The sequence below is a fragment of the Microtus pennsylvanicus genome, chromosome 10 (assembly GCF_037038515.1).
Source record: "Microtus pennsylvanicus isolate mMicPen1 chromosome 10, mMicPen1.hap1, whole genome shotgun sequence".
In the NCBI taxonomy this organism is placed as follows: domain Eukaryota; kingdom Metazoa; phylum Chordata; class Mammalia; order Rodentia; family Cricetidae; genus Microtus; species Microtus pennsylvanicus.
The window spans coordinates 88,980,972-89,002,387 of NC_134588.1; the positions used below are offsets into that span (position 1 = coordinate 88,980,972).

At 40.1% G+C, this 21,416-nt stretch overlaps 1 protein-coding gene across 2 annotated transcripts in view; it reads left to right on the plus strand.

Annotated features, from left to right (window-relative positions):
- The first annotated feature begins 9,140 nt into the window (after positions 1-9,140).
- Capn7 (calpain 7) overlaps positions 9,141-21,416 on the plus strand; it is a 40,057-nt gene continuing 27,781 nt past the window's right edge. Inside the window, exons 1-5 of one of the 2 annotated variants that reach the window (XM_075989024.1) lie at positions 9,141-9,470; positions 13,029-13,137; positions 17,247-17,404; positions 18,267-18,334; positions 20,402-20,602. In XM_075989024.1, the coding sequence (XP_075845139.1) occupies positions 9,369-9,470; positions 13,029-13,137; positions 17,247-17,404; positions 18,267-18,334; positions 20,402-20,602 (638 nt within the window). In that variant the 5' untranslated portion in view covers positions 9,141-9,368. The remainder of the gene's footprint in view (positions 9,471-13,028; positions 13,138-17,246; positions 17,405-18,266; positions 18,335-20,401; positions 20,603-21,416) is intronic. The other variant, XM_075989026.1, reaches the window with a different exon arrangement.

Genomic DNA, 21,416 nt, shown 5'->3' on the forward strand with positions numbered 1-21,416 from the left:
TGTTCAACAGCAGATGTGACCACACACGTAGAGCACATAGAGCACGAATAAAGCCGGATCGAAAGCTACGTGTTTATATGGCCCCTGTCTAGCTCTTATCAAAGGTTCTGATGGCCCCAGCAAACTCTTTCAGACAATGGAAAGAAGTATTTATAATGATACAGTCTAGAATGTGGACACAATGCACAGACAACAGCCAAGTGGCTGCTTTCTGTAGGGTGGAATTATTCCAGCTAAGGTACAGAGGACTAGACTTCTTAAGTGTGCTTAATTAGAGTGTGGAAATTCTCTTTAATTCTTATTTTTCTTAGTTCTTAATTGTAGATAGATCTAGTACATTGCTATTTCTTATCACATCCATACTCTCCCTTATTTTATTAATATTACATGATATAATTAATTTTATACAGAGATTATAATTTGATATACAGAAAGCTACATATTTAATAGACTTGACTTAAGTTCTTAAAATATTTGTTTTTATTTCATGTGTGGATATTTCGCTGGAATGTATATCTGGTGCCACCAGAGGCCAGAAGAGGGTGTCGGATCCTCTTGGACTGGAGTTATAGACAGTTATGAGCCACCATGTGGGTTCTTGGAATGGAAAACAGATCTTCTGGAAAAGCATCTTTTGATCTTAAATACTAAGCCATTTCTCCAGTCCCTATAAGTTTCTTGATCATACTTATAATATAGTACCATTTAACCAATCATCCAGGTAACGTGTTTACCCCAACACACATACATACACACACATATATACACACAGCACACATATACACACACAACACAAATATACATGCATACACACATAAACACATATACACAACACACATACACACAACACACATACACACACCACACAATACACACACATATACACATATCACACACATACATACACACATAGACACACACATACAAACACGCATACAGACATACAGACACACACTACACACACATACATATATACATATACATACACACCACACACAATACACACACATACAAACATACACAGACACATACATATATACACACCACACACATACATACACGTACACACTCACACACGTACACACACATACACACACACACACACCAGGAAATTTGGAAGTGCAGATATGATGCACACACCTGTACTACTTTACATATTAAGTCACACATCATGGCACAACCACACTCTGTCATGATATACGATGTGTTTTATGTTACTATGTTCAGTTTGATAGTATTACATTGACTACATCTTTGTCTACATTCAAGAAAGCAGTTACTCTGAGATCTTAGTTTCTTTTGATGCTTTTTCATAGTTTTGTGTAGTGACAATTTAATCTACAGAAAATGTCACCATAAAAATCCACCATTATGTATATTAATATATGCTAACAATACATACCAATACATATAAAGCTCTTTTATCTAGCATATTACTTCAATTGGAGCCTTTATAATACAAGCTACATTTTAATTATAAACTACATTGGGGATCTTTCCCCATGTGGTAAAATATACTATTATTTCATCATTACTGAATAATCTCAAACTACGTTCTAAAATCTATTAAAATAGACTTCAGTAATTGGAGACTGAGGCAAGACAATTATGACCAACAGCAGTGTCCAAGAGCTGGGACTATGGAATGTGAGTATTCATAGGTTTCTTTTCCCACAGACGATATTGTAGAATATTCCTCTGCAATGTGTGAAGATGTTTCGCTCTGAATGGTTTAAAAACCTGAACGGCCAATAGCTAGGCAGATTTTCTGGAAGAGAGGATGCTGGGAAGAAGAAAGGCAGAGTCACCAGTCAGACTTGGAAAAAGCAGGATGGGCAAATGAAGGTGAGGTAAAGAGTGTGTGAAAAAATGTAGATGAAAAATTATGGAGTTAATTTAAGTTATAAGAGCTAGTTAGAAACAAGCCTAAGCTATTGGTTGAGCTTTCATAATAATTAAAAATTTCCATGTTGGCTCTTTGTGTGTGTGTGTGTGTGTGTGTGTGTGTGTGTGTGTGTGTGTGTGTGTGTGTAAAAGCTGGTGGCTCAAAGAAAAATCTGCCTACAGGATTATGTGTTGAAAGCAGGTTTACAAATCTTTGTCACATCCTTGGTGCAAATTTGCAACTCACAAAGACTGACTACCCTGTGGTATGACTGTATCCTGACAAGGAAACAGGAGTACTTCCAGATGAATACAAGTGACGTTAAATGGAATATAAAGATATGTACCCAAATTTCAAATTGTTTATATGCTATCCCCCATGTTTATTCCCCTCCTCCCCTTTTTGGAGAAAGGTCTCATGTTGTCCAGGTTAGCCTCAAACTCTCTATGTGAAGCTGAGGATGACCTTGAAACCCTAATTCTCTTGTTTTCACCCTCCAATTGCTGGAATTATAGTTGTGGGCCACCACAGTCCTCTTAATTTTCTTGAAGACTTCTTCTGTAGTGATAATTCTAGGTCTGCACATTGGGTGTGTTTGTGAACCGATTTCTTAATCCTTTAATTCAATCAAAGACAGTAATGTTCAGAGTTGGACACTACCCCCAAACACACAGCCAAGTCACCTTACTCCTGCCCTGAGTCTGATTTATATGACAAGATCCTGGACTTGAATCCGATGCTTTCATAGTTTGAGATCCAGGAGTTCTGAGAGTGTATCTGGATCTTTTAATGGTTTGCAGGCCAGCTGTAACACCTTTCAAAAGGATATATAACTATGAATATTTCCAAAGAGAACCTGGACTGCCTTCCCACCAGGAAGTATATCAGGGGAATTTGGGAATGCTGATTGGGTTATTCACATAGGTATTGGAGTTACCTACTGTTCTGCCTGGTTGACCAGATAGAAACGTAGAGGACAACTATGTGCCAGTTATTCTTCATAAATTTGGAGAAGTGGAGTTCAGGACATGATGTGACGAAAATGAGTGGTATATGTCACTGAGAAAGCCAGGGGAGGAGAACAGGAACGGTACAGCTTCCTGGTCAAGCCTAGGAGACAGCTCCAATAATCCAGGCTAGAAATAACAATGCTGTTCTCACACTTCTCCTTTGTCTACAGTGGTGCTCACTTCCTCTGTTTCTGATAAACCTCTCTTCTCTGAAAGCACTTGCAATGAGGGTGACCACTTCAAACCGACACATGCTGTAAACAGGGACAGTGGTCTATGTCTTCAGAATTTAGCACAGAAGAGAACGTAAAGTGCTGTGGTTTTTGTATTAGTTGAGACGAATCATTTTCCAAGATACAGGGTTAAACATATATTTTGAATTATATTTCAAAAACCAGTTTCTCTTGCTTTACCTCCTCTGTGTGTGGCAATGTATGTTTACACACATCAATGTATACGATTGTGGGCACATATGATGAAGTCCATATGTGGAGGCCAGAGGAAAACCTTGGGGGTTGATCTTCGCTTTCCACTTTGTCTGAGTCAAGGTCTTTTTTCCCCCCAATGCGTGTGCCCAGCTAGCAGCCATGGCTGTTAGGGACTCTTTTTTCTACATCTCCCGTCTCTCCACTCACATCCAGTTTTTACTGGGATCCTGGGCAGTCAGCCTTGGGTCCTCACACTTCTGCCAGAGTGCATTTACCCACCGAACCATATCCTCATCATTTTTTGTTTCTTTTAAAATAATGTGTCTATGGGAGGTAGAAGCAGGGGGATTGCTGCTAAATCAAAGTCAGCCAAATCTAGGTATTGAGTTCTAGGCCAAACAATGAGACTCTTGTCTTAAATAAACAAGTAGAATAGCAGACAATAAAATGTTTCCTAGGAAATTTACAACTAATGTGGCTCACATTACATTCCTGCTGGCAGCAGGGTGCTTAGATAAACATGCTGTGTCCACCCACATGTTATAGACTGTAGCATTTGCTCTTTAGTCGAGGTCTTGATGGTATTCTGTTGTCACACACTAGGATCTCAGGAAATCATATGCTAAAATGGAGTCAGGAGTCTAAGGAGCCTGTTAAGAACAGCATCTGGGGAAGGAAATGGGAGGAAGACAGAACGGAAGGCAGCTAGGGGTCATTAGGCAGACCTGATAGAATGCACCTTCCAGACTGATGAGGAGCTTGTCCTTTCATGGTGCCCCTCTTTGGGCAGAAATGCCCGGCTGATGTATCATTGTCTTGATCAATTGGGAGTTGGCTGTCTTAGTCTGTTTGTGGTGCAATCCCCCAAATACTTTCTTGGCTAACTTAGAAACAAAAGAAACTTACTTCTCACAGTTCTGAAGATTGGGGGTCCAAGATCAAAGCACTGGTACTGACCCCAGCTAAGGTGACTTGTTGCCATGTTCTCATATGGCAGAGGGGACCGGCTCAGAAGGGCCAGATGCTGTGTTAAGCCTCTTGTACAAGTCGTTTCCACCCTCAAGACTTAACCTCTGCTCCACATACTTTCAGGTTGGAGATTAACTTCCAGTCTGAACTTTGGAGGGACACATTCAGACCATGGCAAGAGTAAGAAGAGAGTGGCTTCGACTTGAAGGCAGAAAGAGACTAGGAGGAGGCCAGCAGCTGGCCACATCATCCTCAGCCAGGCAGTGAGTTCTCTCTTGAGCAGGGACCACTTATTTCTAAACATACCACAAACACACATGCTTATTAAATTCTAATAAGCATTTAATGATGTATATCTAAAATAATTTACATTTCTATGTACTTATTAAAACATATCAAAATTAAAATATACAATAAAACAGTTCCAACACCCTAGATACCCCCTTTTATTTTTTTCCTAGATAGTATTAACCAGAAATAACCATTATTTCAACTTTCTCACTTAGATCAGCTTTGCCAGATCTAGTTTCATACAACTGAAATCATAGATACATACCCCTTTGGCCTGGATTTTTTAAAAACATAATTCTTTATTGATTCTTTGAAAAATTTCATATCATGCATCCCAATCCCGCTCAACTCCCAATCATCCCATATCTGCCCCCCCCCCATGCAACATCCTCCCTTAAATTAATTAAAAACAAAACAAACAAGAAAATTCCTCGCTCTTCCCTCATCCCATTGCCTCTCATTCATCCTAGCGGCACTGGGAACTGCAATGTGTCAGGCAGTATAACCTTCTGTTCAATCAGTTCCACCCACAAAATGTTCCTTGCAGTGAGTCACTGGTCTGGCTCAAGGGCTCTGGCACACCATCACCACTGGGCCCTCACTGAAACTCCTCTCGGATCCCCTGCTGTTTCCCAGAGTCATGGAGATTGTGCAGTTATTCTTCAGGACCAGTCCCGGTAATCACTCCAGCAGGTCAGAGATGGGGTAGATGTTATGGTGGACCAACCCAAGGTTCAGGATTGTAGGTCTGGCTGGTGAGGGTTGGAGTGAGGGGTGGGGCCATCTCTTCTCATTGAATGGGAGGTGTGTGGGGAGGGTGTTCTCCCATGGGGGTGGGCCAGCTCTCCTAGGCCCATGGGGCCATCTCTGTGAGTGTGGGGAAGGTGGCAATTCTCCTGCTGCAATGTCCAGTGAGAGGGAGGACCTGGCTGGCCTAACACAGCCCTTGGATTTCAACATGCATGGTTTCTATTACCTCTGGTGTTTACATGGGCCTTGGACATAATCACAGACCCCAGCTGTAGTAGGAACATGGACCCAGACATGGCCCACAGCAGCAGCTGAGGCCTGGACACAATGGCCCTGTGTGGCAGTGTAGACCAACCAGACTGGCATGGCCCCAGTGGTAGCACAGCCATCAGCCACTAACACGGCCACAGGCTGTGGCCCAGACCCCAAGCAGTCACGTGGTTTTTGGTGGGACCATGGACAATGGACATCAACACAGAACTTAGCTGTGGTAGGACCAGAGACCCATACATGGTCCTTGGTAGCAGCCCAGGCTTGGGTGTCACCATGGCCCCACGCCACTCAGATTGTCATGGCCCCTGTGGTAGCATTTGGCCTGGATTCTTTAATTCCTCATGTCTTTGAGATTCATCCTGTTTTTCTCTTTTTTCATTCTAATGTCCCTTTAAAACTTCTTGTAGCCAGGCAGTGGTGGCTTTAACCCTACACCTTTAATCCCAGCACTTGAGAGGCAGAGACAGGCAGATCTCTGTGAGATCGAGTCCAGCCTGGTCTACAGAGGGATTTCGAGGACAGTCAAGCAACCCTATTCCAAAAAAACAAACTAAACCCAAAACCAAAATAAAACAAAAAACCTTGTGTGCTATTCAATTGCATAAATATGACTTCATTCACCTACCCATTCTATTCTTTTAAAACTTTTCTTAGATTTTAATTCAATTTTATGTGTATGGGTGTTTTGCATGTATGTATGTCTGTGTAGCATATGATACCTGTAGTCAGAGGAAGATGTTGAGTCCCCTGGAACTGGAGTCTGATGAGCCATCTCTCCAGCCCTGACCCCTTCTGATCATTTCCTCAAAAGTTGAGGAAAGCATATTTATCTATGTCTCACGGTGGATATGCACAGTCATTTCTCCTGCATATGGGTCTGGAAAGGGAGCTACTGAATCAGAAGCTATGCTTCTTTTAACACAATAAGCAGCTACCAAACCATTTTCCAAGTGCTTGCTCTAGTTTATATACCCACCAGCATGGACTCAGTGCTGATTCAGCTGCTGTTCCTGAGGCCCTCCCAGCCCTGACAGCTTTATCATTAATCACCCAAAGGTGCTGCCACCTGTTGGCTGGTGCGGGTCAGCAGGCCGCCTTGCCTTAACACCCAGCATATTTATTGAATGAAGTAATAAATTACCACTGCCTGGCTAGGAGTAGTAATGAAATAACTGATAAGTCACTTCACATTCACGAAGTCCTTCCTATGATCATTTTTATATTTAAAAACCAATTTTATTAAGGTGAAATTTTTTTATACTCATATGAAACACTAACACTGAGAGCTCAGTGATCCTTCCCCATCAACCACTCTGCCCCACAGTTCTTGGTACACGCTGACATATTTTCTGTCATAATTTAGTTTTATGTTTTCTTGAGTGTTAACGATATAGGGTCAGAGAGCATACTCCTTTGTCCTTGCTTTCTTTGCTCAGAATAATATTTTTGAGATTCATCCATATTAGATAGGATGTGTCAGTAATGAAGCCGAGCCGAATTTCATTGTGTAAATATATCACGACTTTTTTATCTGTGCTTTGAATTATTTCTAGTTTTTAGCTAGTAAGAATAAAACTACATGAATTTGTTGGCTCAATTTAACCTTTCAAAAATATTGTTAAGGCATCATGGATATGTATGTTTACTAATTACAAGATAAATTTAAAAATAAAGCCGCTATGAACATTCATGGCTTTTTTGTGAAAAAGTACTTCTTTTAAAAGTTATGTTTAGATTTATTTATTTTATGTACATAAATATTTTGCTTGAATGTAGTCTGGTGTGTGGCTGATGTCCTAAGATGTTAGCAAAGGACATAGAAACCAGAATTACAGATATTGTGAGCCACTAGGTGGATGCTGGGAATCCCTCCAGAGTCCTCTGCAGGAACCAAGTGCTCTTAGCCACTGAGCCATCTATCTCTCCAGCTCTGGGAAAAAAGTATTTACTCTTAAAAGCACTTCTTGCCTTTTAGGTTCATGAACATCCTTTTTGAGCTTCGCGAAACCTGGGAGATTTGACAGGTGAGGAAGGACCTGGTGTGTGTGAGAATAAGTAAATATTTCTCAACTGATGAACAAGTATACAAATGTGTAATTATCCACCTGAAACATGATTTGCCTGTCTCATCACGGTGCATTTGTGATGGACCATCCAAGACTAAGCCTCAGCCTAGAGCTTCCCTAGGAGATGACATGGAACAAGAGCCCTGGACCCATGCCTCTGAGGGGCTGGTGTGGAGAAAATCCTAAAGCTGGGGTTTGAGACAGTAAGAAGGGAAGGAGGAGATGACAGTCGTAGCTGGAACAAGGAAGGTGAAAGGTCCATGTAGTCAAGATGAACAGGGATGCTAAGCACAGCCTATTTAGCTGGACACTGACTAGTTCTAGTAGCTAGCATCTACATGCTTGTGACCTTGATAATGAACTTCCTGAACCACCAGCATTCCTGTTACTAGGGAGTCTTTCTTGAGTTTGCGGACAGCTGACACCACTCTGGACTGGATCACAATCAACTTTTTTTTTTTCTTCTCTGTGACAAGGTTTCTCTTTGTATCCCTGACTGTCCTGGGATATGCTCTGAAGATCAAGCTGGCCTCAAATTCAGGGCTCTGTGTGCCTCTGCTTATGTCTCCTGAGTGCTGGGATTAAAGGCATTCATCACTATGCTCAGCTAACTATCAACTTTGAACAAGATATCCAGGTGACGTGTGTTCGTGTTTGATGGAGAAGCATTGCACTATGACAGATATATGCTTCCTGGGGTTGTTCAAGGGTTCTCGCTGTGTAAAATGTGCTGGGCTAGTCCCTTACCTCAACCTCCAGAATGCTGGCTTCCCAGCATGTGTTACCATTTGCTGCTCTAACGTTTCTTATTAGTAGAATCATACTACAGTATATAATTTTGTCAAGACCTGCTACTTTGACGCAGCATGAATTTTGAATTTCATCCAAGTTCTAGACTCCCCTATTTTTTTTATCACCGCTGAATTCAAACTTTTAAAAGAACATTAGAAGGCAATTAAAATATCACATATTTAATTACAACGTTAAACCTGTCTAAAGATACAAGTAAAAATACATCATCTGGTTCGTAGACAATTCAAACACTACCACACTTAGGTGTATCTTGGGGCGTCATATAAGGTCATGTTTTAGTTTGTGAAAATGAACACAATCTCAAGAGCACGTCCTAGCCTCACTTCATATCTCTGATTTATCCCTAATTAATCCAGTTGACGACGGGATGTGCTACTGATTGTTTCTTTCCGCCTACCAGACACTTAGTGGATGAAAGGCTCTCAAGCGCATGCTCCTTTTAAGCAAAACCAGAACCGTCTGGAACACCCTCACCTGCGTGGCCGCCTCTCCTAGGCAGCCGGCCGTAGAGAAGCCCTCGGCGTCGACCTGGCACCTGCTTCTTCTCGCCCAATCCCACGGAACACCGTTTAGGCCCCGCCCACCTGCGGTGCCTTGAGCCCCGCCCTCTCCGGAGGGTGCGCCTTGGGGCCGAGTGCGCCTGCGCAATGCCGCCAGTGGGCGGAGCGAGGAGGGGTGGATGTGAAGAGGGGCGGCAGCGAGGGCTCCGAAGCGAAGCTGTTCAGCGCTAACAGGCGTCCTGGCCGGTCTGAGGGAATAGAGGCTCCGTCTTCCCTTCCTCCGCCCTCGAAAGTCAACTTCACCGCTCCGCCCGCAACGTGTGCGGGCGGCGGGGGCCGGCGTCAGGGCTTGTCTGCCTCCTCCGGCGTGGGGCCTGGGCGCCATGGACGCGACGGCGCTGGAGCGGGACGCCGTGCAGTTCGCGCGGCTGGCGGTGCAGCGCGACCACGAAGGCCGCTACTCTGAGGCGGTGTTCTACTACAAGGTAAGGCCAGGCGTCGGGTGGGCTCGGCCGGCTCCCCGGAGCGAGCGCTGGCGGAGCCCGAGGCGGAGGGGCGGGGTCCTGCTGCCCAGGCCGCGGTCTAGCTGGCAGATGCCCTCGGCTCGGCAGGCAGGCTGCGGGCGGGGAGTGGACGGCCTCTTCGCTGTACCTTGGCCCTGATGTGTGGCCAGCCGTGGATGATCTGTCATAATATGCCAAGAGGGCATGTTCGATGTAGAAAGGAAAATGTAAATTAGAAAAGAAATTCATCTCTTACCAGCATTTGATGTGTATGTTAATGGTTGTTTCCTAAACGTTTGTGTACACAGATTTTTCACTCCGAAACTTGAATCCTATCGTTTATACTATTTTGACACCTCACTTCTGCATTGTTCTAGCTAACCACACTTACAGCCTATTCCGTAGTTTGGTTGTGGTCTAGCAATGTAATGATGCGGGTTCCTTAGAGCTAAATTTTTGGGCATTTGTGATATTCTTCTTTTGGATGAATGACTGGGAGCACAATAGCTAAACCAAAGGATCATGCGTTTCCGCAGCTTATCCTGAGGGTTTGCAAAAACACCCCTCCAGTTACAGCTTCATGATGTAGGCATTCTTGATTATACAGTGGTAGTAAACCCCCCCCCCCCGCCGCCGCCGCCGCATATGTGCTATCAATAAAGCATGGTTTGCTTTCCCTTAATATTTTATTGATTTTATTTTAAGATCTACTGTACACTTAGAGACTTTTGGTGTGTTTTAGGATCATTCATTTCAAATTTTCTAGTTTTAGATTTTACAACCCCTGTGTGTGTGTGTCTGTGTATCCGTGTATCCGTCCGTCCGTATGTGTGTCTGTGTGTCCGTGACCCTCTCTCTCTGGGATCTAGCTCTATAGTGGAGGCTGGTCCTCTCCTTGCCGTAGCCTCCCCAGTGCTGAGATTTCAGAAATGTGCCAGCATGCCTGACTACCAGTTGAGAGTTCCTAAAAAGAAAATTCCGTTTTAGTTTTGTGAAATGACTTCCCTACTACTAAACCAGTGAAACACTGCCACATAGCCTAAAGGAGTAGCACCTGCTTATTTGCTTGTAATCCCAGCACTCAGGACCAAGAGGTAAGAGGATCACTGTGTTCAGGCCAGCTTGGACTACATTGTAAGACTTTGTCTCAAAAACAAAACCCAATAGTACAATATAAAAATAGCTTTTTTTTTAAACGAAAGAAACTATTGAGCCATTTTCTTTTAGAAGAAGTTGTAATTTAAGAATTAAAATCCTTTGAGGATGGCTGTGGCTCTCCAGTGCTTCATAAAAACTGGAGTCAGGAGGATCAGCTTAGGGCGTATGAGACCCTGTGTGTGGGGGGAGGGTGGGGGGGGGGAACTGCAGGGTTGGTCAGGGGACAGAGGGAGAGAGATCCAGAGTCCTTTTACCCGCGTGTAGTCCCCAGCACTTGGGAGGTAGAGACTGGTGGGGCTCTGTAAGTTTAAGGCTAGCCTGGTCTTCATCTCAGTTTCCAGGCTAACCAAAATTACATAGTGAAACTGTGTCTTTAATTAAGGGGGGGGAGTTTGAACTTTGCCCCTGATTATGTTTTCACTTTTGAATATAAGTGAAATGAGTAAAATAAGATTGATAGTTATTTGACTTTTTAGAAAGCAAGGTGATTATTTGAAAATCAGTACTTAATGTGAAGGGTAAACTATTTTCAGGTTACTATTTAATTTATATACAAGGGGTTCAGTTCATTGAAGTTTAATGTATTTTAATAATTATGATAAATATATAAGATTAGATATTTAATGTTTGTATGGAAAATTATTTTTTTCTCCCTTGAAATACCTGCTTTATGGACCCTGAAGAAATGTTTTCTACCCCATCTGGCTTTTATGGTTGAATTTCTCATGGGTTGTAAACTTCATTTACTGACTTTGTAGGATTCAGTTAAACAGTTTCTGTTTAAAATCTGGTTTGCAAAGTGAAGCTGATTATAGCACACAGTTTACCTTAGAACAGTGATGGGAAAAGTAGAAGCTCTCTCTCCCTTGCTAGCCATAGTACAACTGACTATGGAAGTTAGGGAAAACTGGAAGGCAAATTAGGCTTTCTTAAGTTTGTTTTATAAAACTGAAATCTACTTTATGTTTATATTCTACTGTGAGACTTTTAACCTTTACAGTTTAAGACTTTTTTAATTGATAATTTGTTTTGGTGATGGTTTTACTTATTTGGTTTTGGTTTTGATGGTTCTGGATATTGAACACAGTGCCTTCCTTCCACATGCCGGGCAACTGCTGTACATAGCTAAGCCCTACATCTGTTTTCATGCTTTTAAGACTCGGTGTGTCTTTCCACAGTTGTACAGATTACACATAAAAAAACACAGAAAACATGTAAGTCATTCAGTATCTTTTCAGAGTATACAGTTTACACATAAGGAACACAGGAAACATGTAAGTCACTCAGTGTGTCTTTTCAGAGTATACAGTTTACACATAAGGAACACAGAAAACATGTAAGTCACTCAGTGTGTCTTTTCAGAGTATATAATTTACACATAAGGAACACAGGAAACATGTAAGTCACTCAGTGTGTCTTTTCAGAGTATACAGTTTACACATAAGGAACACAGAAAACATGTAAGTCACTCAGTGTGTCTTTTCAGAGTATATAATTTACACATAAGGAACACAGAAAACATGTAAGTCACTCAGTGTGTCTTTTCAGAGTATATAATTTACACATAATGAACACAGAAAACATGTAAGTCACTCAGTGTGTCTTTTCAGAGTATACAGTTTACACATAAGGAACACAGGAAACATGTAAGTCACTCAGTGTGTCTTTTCAGAGTATACAGTTTACACATAAGGAACACAGAAAACATGTAAGTCACTCAGTGTGTCTTTTCAGAGTATATAATTTACACATAATGAACACAGAAAACATGTAAGTCACTCAGTGTGTCTTTTCAGAGTATACAGTTTACACATAAGGAACACAGAAAACATGTAAGTCACTCAGTGTGTCTTTTCAGAGTATATAATTTACACATAATGAACACAGAAAACATGTAAGTCACTCAGTGTGTCTTTTCAGAGTATACAGTTTACACATAAGGAACACAGGAAACATGTAAGTCACTCAGTGTGTCTTTTCAGAGTATACAGTTTACACATAAGGAACACAGGAAACATGTAAGTCACTCAGTGTGTCTTTTCAGAGTATACAGTTTACACATAAGGAACACAGAAAACATGTAAGTCACTCAGTGTGTCTTTTCAGAGTATACAGTTTACACATAAGGAACACAGAAAACATGTAAGTCACAACTATTCTGAAGAAATGTTTAATAATTGGGTTCTTCAATTTTAAGCAGAATATAAAAAGGATATTAAAAATGGAAAGAAAGATACTAAACTTTTTAACTTACTTGCTGTATAAAAAGAATTTGTAGATGCTTTTGTTTTGTTATGAAATGACTAGAAATTTAGAAAGTAGTAATTAAAATTTGTATTGTGAAAGTCTTTTGAATTCTTTATATTATTATTATTTTTTAAGGAAGCTGCACAAGCCTTAATTTATGCTGAGATGGCAGGATCCAGCCTAGAACGGATCCAAGAAAAGATCAGTGAATATCTGGAAAGAGTCCAAGCTCTGCACTCTGCAGGTTAGTCAAAAGGTGCCACATTAATCCTGTATTTGTCTTTCCTCTTCATCTTGGATCTTTTTCGAGACATGGTTTCTCTGTGTAGCCCCTAGCTGTCCTGAAACTCACTCTGTAGACCAGGATGGCCTGGAAACCACAGAGACCCACCTGTCCTTGTCTCCTGAGTGCTGGGATTAAAGGTGTGTGCCACTGCCTAGTTTCATCTTAGATCTTGACACTCGCTCTTTCTGTTCACTGAGAAGAATCTCCTAAAGAGATTTAAGAAATCATGATAGGGAAATAAGAAAAATGCTGAGACCTATGTAGAGCACACTTTCCTAATTTTCTCTAGCTGTAGAGATAGTAAATTCTCCACATTGAATTTATCATTGACAGAGTTGCAGTGAATACCATGTCAGAACCTGTTTTAAAGTGTTAGTTCTGACACTGAAGTTAGGACACGAATTGTTCTTACTGTTTAAAGACTTCAGCAGTAGGCAGTAGATTCTCAGACTTTTCTCTGTGTCTTCTACCTTGAGTGAACTGGGTTTTTTTTTTGTTGTTTTGTTTTGTTTTTTTGTTTTTATGCTACACCTTGGAAAGACAACATGTAAGCAAAGACCTGGAGCAGCTTGTATTTAGCTTTATGAACAGCTTAGCAGGTGCCACCAGAGACATATTTATTAGCTTAGTGGTCAGTTTTGTTAGTGAAAAAGGGTTTGTGTCAAAATCTGTTGTTTATATGGGTAGAAAAGAAAAATATTGATGACCTTTGGCTTAGAAATATATTCATCTCACTGGGTGGTGGTGGTGCACGCATTTAATCCTGGTACTTGGGAGGCAGAGGCAAGTGGATCTCTGTGAGTTCCAGGCTAGCCTGGTCTACAGAGCAAGTTCTAGGATAGCCAAGGCAAACAGAGAAACCATGTCTCAAAAACTGAAAAAAAGAAGAAAATATTTGTCTTTAGGATGATTTTTAAATCTTTTATCTCTTTCTGTTGTTGGCTAATTCACAGAGGACTACTCAGGATTTCGTTTTAGATGGGTTCTGTTACCGTCCACCCCTCCTCAGTGGAATGAGTGAGCAGTTATAAGCATATAATTAGGATGAAGTCTGTGTGATCTGCTTTTGATTCCCTCTTACGACAGTCTTCTTAAAAGTTGATAGGCTGCTTAACAGTGGTGTCCAGAAGTTGCCTGAATTATAGGAATTGTTTGACAGAACGTTACACTAATCGCTGCATTCAGAATATCTTGTTGGGAGCTCTGGGAGTGGCTCAGCTAGGAGACCTATTTAGCATGCTTTAGGTTCTGGGTTTCCTTCTTAACATGGGGTGAAGGGGCATAGGACCTGCTGCATGATTAAAAAGAATTTCATTTTCCCAGCCAAGTAAATGATGCTCTTAAATGTAATTGCCTTGTTTAAAAAATGATTCACATTATTTCATATACTGTTTTCCAAGAAAATTATTTTAATAATTATTATTTTAATAACAGTAAATGCTCTTAACTGCTGAGCCATCTTTCCAGCCCCAAGAAAATTATTTTTAAAGTTCATAAAATAATCCTTCAGGATTATTTCCATTATTTCCCTATTCTCTCTATAGATATTTTAGTTTATTTCAACAGTGATGTACTGAATTAATGTTTGAGCTGAATGGTAAATGGGTGGGTGGTACAAGAGCCCCAGGAAGCCCTAAGCAGCCAGATGTGGAAATCTAAAAATAGGAACATTGCAATGTTTTAGAAACTCTTTCTGAAACATATTAGCCAAATGTGAACATAGACTTATCTAGAAGGAAAAGAAGGTGTGATAATACTAGCTTAGGAGTAGGAACTAGTAACTGAGGGAATTTTCATCTTCTTAGTCCATGGGCTGTTATATTCATTCCAGTCAGTGATCTCTAAATTCTTCAAGTTCTTCCAACAATTGTGAAAAAAATACAGTTTTTTCCCCTAGAGAATTAGGAAATATCTCCCTAGTTTGTGTTATATTTTAAAATGTTAAAAATTGCTTTTAAACTGGTGTAGTGGTATGAGCCTGCAGTCCCAGTACTCAGGAGGCTTAAGCAGAAGGATCATTTGAGTCTATGAATGTAAGGCCAGCCTGAGCAATATAGCAACAATGCAGAACAAAAACAAATTGCATTTGATCCTGGAAAGTAAATTCTAAAATTGATACTATGAACGTGATTCTCTCTTACAGAAGAATAACACTAATCTCTTAATTACTCTTTTGTCATTTGGCTTCTTTCACTGAGCTTAATGTTTCTAAGGTTTATTCATGTTATAGGATGTAGCTAGTCATTCTCTGTCCTGCCAGACAGCTCCCAAATCTCAACATGGAGACTTATTATTAATTATGAAACCTCAGCCAATAGCTTGTTTTTGGCTAGCTCTTATAACGTAACCCATTTCTATTAATCTGTATGCTGTCCTGAGGCTTATTTACATCATTTACGTACTGCCCATACTGCTTTCCTGCTACTTCTGTGTCTCCTTGCATTTCTACCCTTCTTCCCAGCATCCTCTGTGCCTGGAAATCCTGCCTAGTTATTGGTTGTTCAGCTTTTTATTAACCGACCAGAGTGACACTTCTTCACAGTGTACAAAAAGATTATTCCACAGCAATAGGATATATCAGTACTTTATTCCTTTTCATGGCTAGATAGTAGTCCATTGTATTAACATACTACAATTTGTATGCCCATTTATCAAGTGGTAAATATTTGGGTTTTCTTCCTTTTGTCTATTGTGAGTAATGCTGTGCACGTTCAGGTACTATGTAATTCTGTGCATAGTGGACTGTGTACACTCAGGTATAAAATGGCTGCACATTTTATGCTTACTGTTCCACCAGCAGCATAGCTGGTTTCAGTTTCTTAGTTCCCTTATGTTCTTACTCTTATATACAAGCTCTCTCTCCCTCTCCTCTTTTCTGTGTATGTGGAGAGTGCTGGGAATTGCCTGATATATGCTAAACAAGTGCCCTGCCACTGAGCAATATCCATAGCTCTGCAACAGACTAGACCTTGCTGCCCAGCTTCAAACTCTGATACCCCTGTCTCCACCTTCCAAGTGCTGGGATTACAGAGCTCTGCCTCCAGTATTGCCTTGTTAATGACTTTTATATTTAGCCATACTGATGGATTATATCTCATTGAGTTTTGATGTGCATTGCTTGAGGAGTAATGATGTTGAGCATCTACACGTGTGCTGTAGACTGGAGAGATGGCTTGAGGAGTTAAGAGTACTTGTTCTTGCAGAGGACCCACATGGTGATTCACAACTGTCTGTAACTCCACTTCCTAGGAATCTTATACCCTCTTCTGACCTCAAGGGCACCAGGCATGATCGAGTGTACAGATGTACATGCAGGAAAAATACCCATGGACATAAGCACATCTTTCAAACAAAACACAAACACACACAAAAACCAATTCCTGTAAAAGCATGATGGCTTCTTCTGGACTCAGATGGATAAGAAAAGCAGAGCAGGAACTTATCGTCATGGTCTAGTATTATCTGTACTATGTACTAAAAAATTACCTTAAAATATGATGATTACTACTTCTCCCCCATCTCATCCCTTCTTCCTCTTCCTTTTCCTTCTCTTCTTTTCGTTTCTCCTCCTCTTTTCCTTTTCACCTCTTCTTCCGCTTTTCCTTTTCTGGTAGTAGCCATAGAGCCCAGGGCATACTGTGAAGCAAGTTTGTTCTGCCCCTGAGCTATGCCCCCAGCCCTATATGTTTCTTAATAGTTAGCATTTTCTAAGTTTTTACTTTGTTCATGTGGAGGGAGAAGGATATGAAGAAGACTCTCCTTTGTTTTGCTTTTTATTTTAATGAAGGGAGTGCTAGTAGAAAAAGATTCAGGAAAATTTTCAATAAAGCATTTCTAATACCCTGTCTCTGATGTCTGAACAATTGGGCTTGGCCAGGGGACTTAAGATTAGAGAGAGAAAGGAGAAATTATTCCTCTTTTAAAAGATTTTTGTTGTATAGCTTGCTAAGTCTTTTAAATGAGGGATGTAAAATTTAGTAAGGAATGTCTTAAATATATTAAAATGTTGGTATTCCCTGGCTACATTTAAATAATCTTTCTACATGTTTTTTTTTATTCTGTACTAGTTCAGTCAAAGAGTGCTGATCCTTTGAAATCAAAACATCAGTTGGATCTGGAGCGTGCCCATTTTCTTGTTACGCAAGCCTTTGATGAGGATGAAAAGGGAAATGTGGAAGATGCCATAGAATTATATACAGAAGCTGTGGATCTCTGTCTAAAAACCGTAGGTATAGCTATGAGTTAAACTTGATGGAATTATGTTAAGAAATTGCTTCTCTTATTTACGAATTTAATTTGAAGGAACCCCTACATTCTATTGTTATGAATAAAGCTAATTTAATCTTCATTGAAAATGTTGAGTAGATCACTAATAATAGAGTTTTATACCTTTATGAAAGTTTTGCTGCTACTGAGTCACTAAGCAATTGCTTTTAAAACATTATATTTGCTTATTATTATATTTAAACTGTTTAAGGTTATCATGTAACTAAAACTACTATAAGAAGGATTCACTATCATGAATCTGTAAATTTAGCATAAACTTTTTTCAATTTCATACAGTAAAAAATAAAGTAGTAGTTTGGGAGAGCTTCATTAACTTGCGATATAAAATCTATGTGCTGAGTGGCTCTTAGTACTCCCTAATGGACCTTGATTGAGATGCTCAGCTTCAAGGGGCATCTAGTACTTAAGAGTACCATGAATTTAGGAGGAGGATGAGGTAATGTAGTAGAGGATGTTCCCATTGTCTTCCACATGGAAGCTTTTTGGCAGGCTGTTGTGGTCAGAAAAACCACCCACCTTGATTTCTACAACTCTGGAGAACATAAATAAGTGCTGGTCTCCCTGGTTCCTCCTGCGCAGCCTTCCCATGGTCCATGTTTACACATTTATGGTCTAGTTCACATTGTCTACAGAATTGTGATAAAATGCTCAATATGGTTTTAAGTGATAACCTTTAAAGACAGAAATAAAATGTTGTCTTTATTTACTCATAATTTCAAGAGATATATTTAATTTTGCATAGAAATATGGATTAAGCAAATTAAAGAACTATGCTTTAGAATGTCTCTCTTTCTCTTAAGTCTTATGAAACTGCTGATAAGACTCTGCAAAATAAATTGAAACAGTTGGCTCGACAGGCACTAGATAGGTGAGTTTTGTCACTTAAGTTCTTATCAATGGACAGCATGAATTGTGCTCTTTTTTTTTTTAATCATAACATCTTAAATGTGTGATAGAGGTCTAAATGTTCGTCCATAAGCTGAGACTTAGTGCTTCAGACCAAATAAGTAGCCTATTCATTAGTCAAGAAGTCTTTTAGTTTTTGCTTATTTAGAGAATTAACTGTGATAATTGGTTTGTTTTATTGCCCTGTTACTGAGTGTCTATGGTAGTCTTGTGGCCTGAACCCAGGATCTCGTGCATGGTATTCATTCTACCACTGAACCATATTCCCAGCTCCCCGCAGTCATATTTCAGATGGAATCCTTTCTCTGTGTTGTATAATATCAGACTTCCAAAACAGCCTTTTCAGAAAGCCATCCAGAGTTGCTATTAAAAGATAGACATTGAGAATGGCCTTACATTCATCCCCAACATCAAACTGTATGTGTTGCCTTCATCTTAAGCTTGTGTCCTGAGGCTTGCTAGAAACATTTTATTTAAAGGTGAATTTAAATTTCTTCCAACACTTTCATTCTGATTGCTCTGCTTGTTTCAATATTCTTTTCCATTGTTATTACCGCATTGTGGAATATACAAAAAGACCAGTTTGTTGTATTTTTTGTTGATGTCTGTGTTACATTCAACCTTTATTCCCTAAGTGGAAACTTGTGAAGACAGAGTTGCCTATTTTGTTCACTGCTTAAGTGAGCAGCACCCTGCAGAATGCCTAGTGTAGATGTGTTCAGCATGTATTTGGTGAATGAATGGATCTGTGTAAGTGAATGATGCTGCCTCTTTCAAGAGCTGAGGTAGAAAACTTTCTTGTTAAGGAAAGGAGTAGAAATTTCATCTATTTCTAGAATGTGGATTTTTGAAATTCTTAGTTTGAAGCTTTACCTGTAGCTATGTTCTAGTCCTTTCATTGCAGAATAGCTTATCCCTTCTCTGCTTCATCAGTGAAGCTTTAGTTTGTTTACCCAAACTCATGAAGTATGAGCACTTGACACAGTTGCCTTCTCCAGTTTCTATGACATGGGAATCATTGTGTTCACCAGGCATGGTAGCCTTCTCCATCATGATTTCTTTTATCAGCTCTAATCATAGTTGGTTTTTATTCTTGTGTAGATAAGCCATCCAGTATTTCTGAGTTCATCCTAGGTGAAGGTAGGTAGGGCAAGGTATCATTTAGAGGGTCCTTTGAGGATCTGCTGAAGGAAGATTAAGGACTTTCTTCTAGGAAAATGTATGTCTAGTGTTCTTGGCATATAATTTTGGAGTGTTATAAGACTCATGAAGCTCATATGTGGATCTTAGGTGAAGAACGTTTTTAGCTTGTTAGTTCTTTGACAGAACAGTCAAAATCCCCTTGCATGTCATGTGATGCCCCCTGTCAATCAATTTATTTTCCTCTCACCTCGTCTCCTGCTGTCTCTCACTTGTACTTTTGACGGGGTCTGTATCCATCCTTTGATATTACCATTGCTTGCTCTGCTGTTTGGTACTACTGCGTGTTCTTCACTGCAGAGGAAGTTCTCTAAGACTCAAGCATTAAGTCTCAGTGCCCTTCCCTCCATTCACCCTCTTTTCTTGGTGACTAGGGCTATTATTTCTTTTGTGTATTCATTTGCATGAAACGCTTCTGTCCTGGCATCTGTCATTTTGACAGTTATCTTTTTTATCCACAAAATCTTTTAAGGATATGATTTATACATCATTATACACCCTTTACCTTGCATATAATAAATAAAATGTTCATTTAAGTATTACTTACAAAATATGTGCAGTAGCTTACATGGAGAAATTTTGGTTAGTATGTAAGGATTTTATGAACTGATTTTACATTAAGATGCTTTACTAACTCAAAGTAAGTTTTGTGTCCTGTAAGTTTAAATGAAATACCCAAGAGGTAGAGGCAGGAGGATCAGGGCTTCAAGGCCAGATTGCTACGTGGCAAGTTTGAGGCCAGTCTCTTTATTGAAACCCTGTCTCATAAAAGGCAAAAGCATAAATGTAAGAAAAAAACTAGAACAATTCTTCTGTGCTTCTGTTTTAGAGCAGAAGCATTGAGTGAACCTTTGACAAAGCCACTTTGCAAACTCAAATCAACAAATATGAAAGTGAAGACTGCCCCAGTAAGAACACATTTTCCTCTGGGACCTAATCCTTTCCTTGAAAAGCCTCAGCCATTTATAAGTCCACAGTCATGTGACGCCCAAGGACAGAGATACACAGCAGAAGAAATAGAAGTACTCAGGTAAATCCACTCATGACTCAGGGTAATGAAAACTTTAAAATAACCAGTGCAGACCATTTTATTCGGAATTACATGAATAATTACATAGCAGTTATGGCAGGCTGCTCATTTTCTGTGTATATTTGTAACCACAAGTCTCACGGGGATGGAAGGTTACTTTGAAATAGCCAGCAAACAAAAGTCTGGAGTTATGAATCCTTTAATTTGTTTGGTTTTTTTCAAGACAGGGTTTCTCTGTATAGCTCTGGCTGTCCTGGAGCTCTCTCTATAGACCAGGCTGGCTTAGAACTCACATAGATCTGCCTGCTTCTGCCCTCTGAGTGCTGAGATTAAAGATGTGCACCACCGCCTGGCTACTTTTCACTTTTTAAGAGTTTAAAAAAAATGAAAACAGAATTATGACAGAGACCACTATATAAAACCTAAACTGTGTATTATGTCAATCTTTACAGAAAATGTTCATAGACTTCTGATCTAGACAGACAGCTCTGTGTATTTGAAAGCAGTCTTGGGGGCTATTAAAAATTCAAAGCCTGAGCTTGACATAGAACTTGCCTGTAATCCCAGCACTCTGGGGAAAGGATACTTATAAATTCAGGTTCAAGGCCAGCCTGGGCTGCAAAGGAAACCCTGCCTGAAACAAAACAAACAAACAACAACAAAAAAAAAAAAACAGTAACAGCAAGACCCTCGATAATGTAGAGATCCTTTTCTGTCTTCTGAACCAGTTGATCAGGTGAAAGAGGATAAATCTCTGAGCCAGCTGATGGTTCTTGAGTCGGGCAGGTCATTTAGATGTTAATTTTAAGTTTTC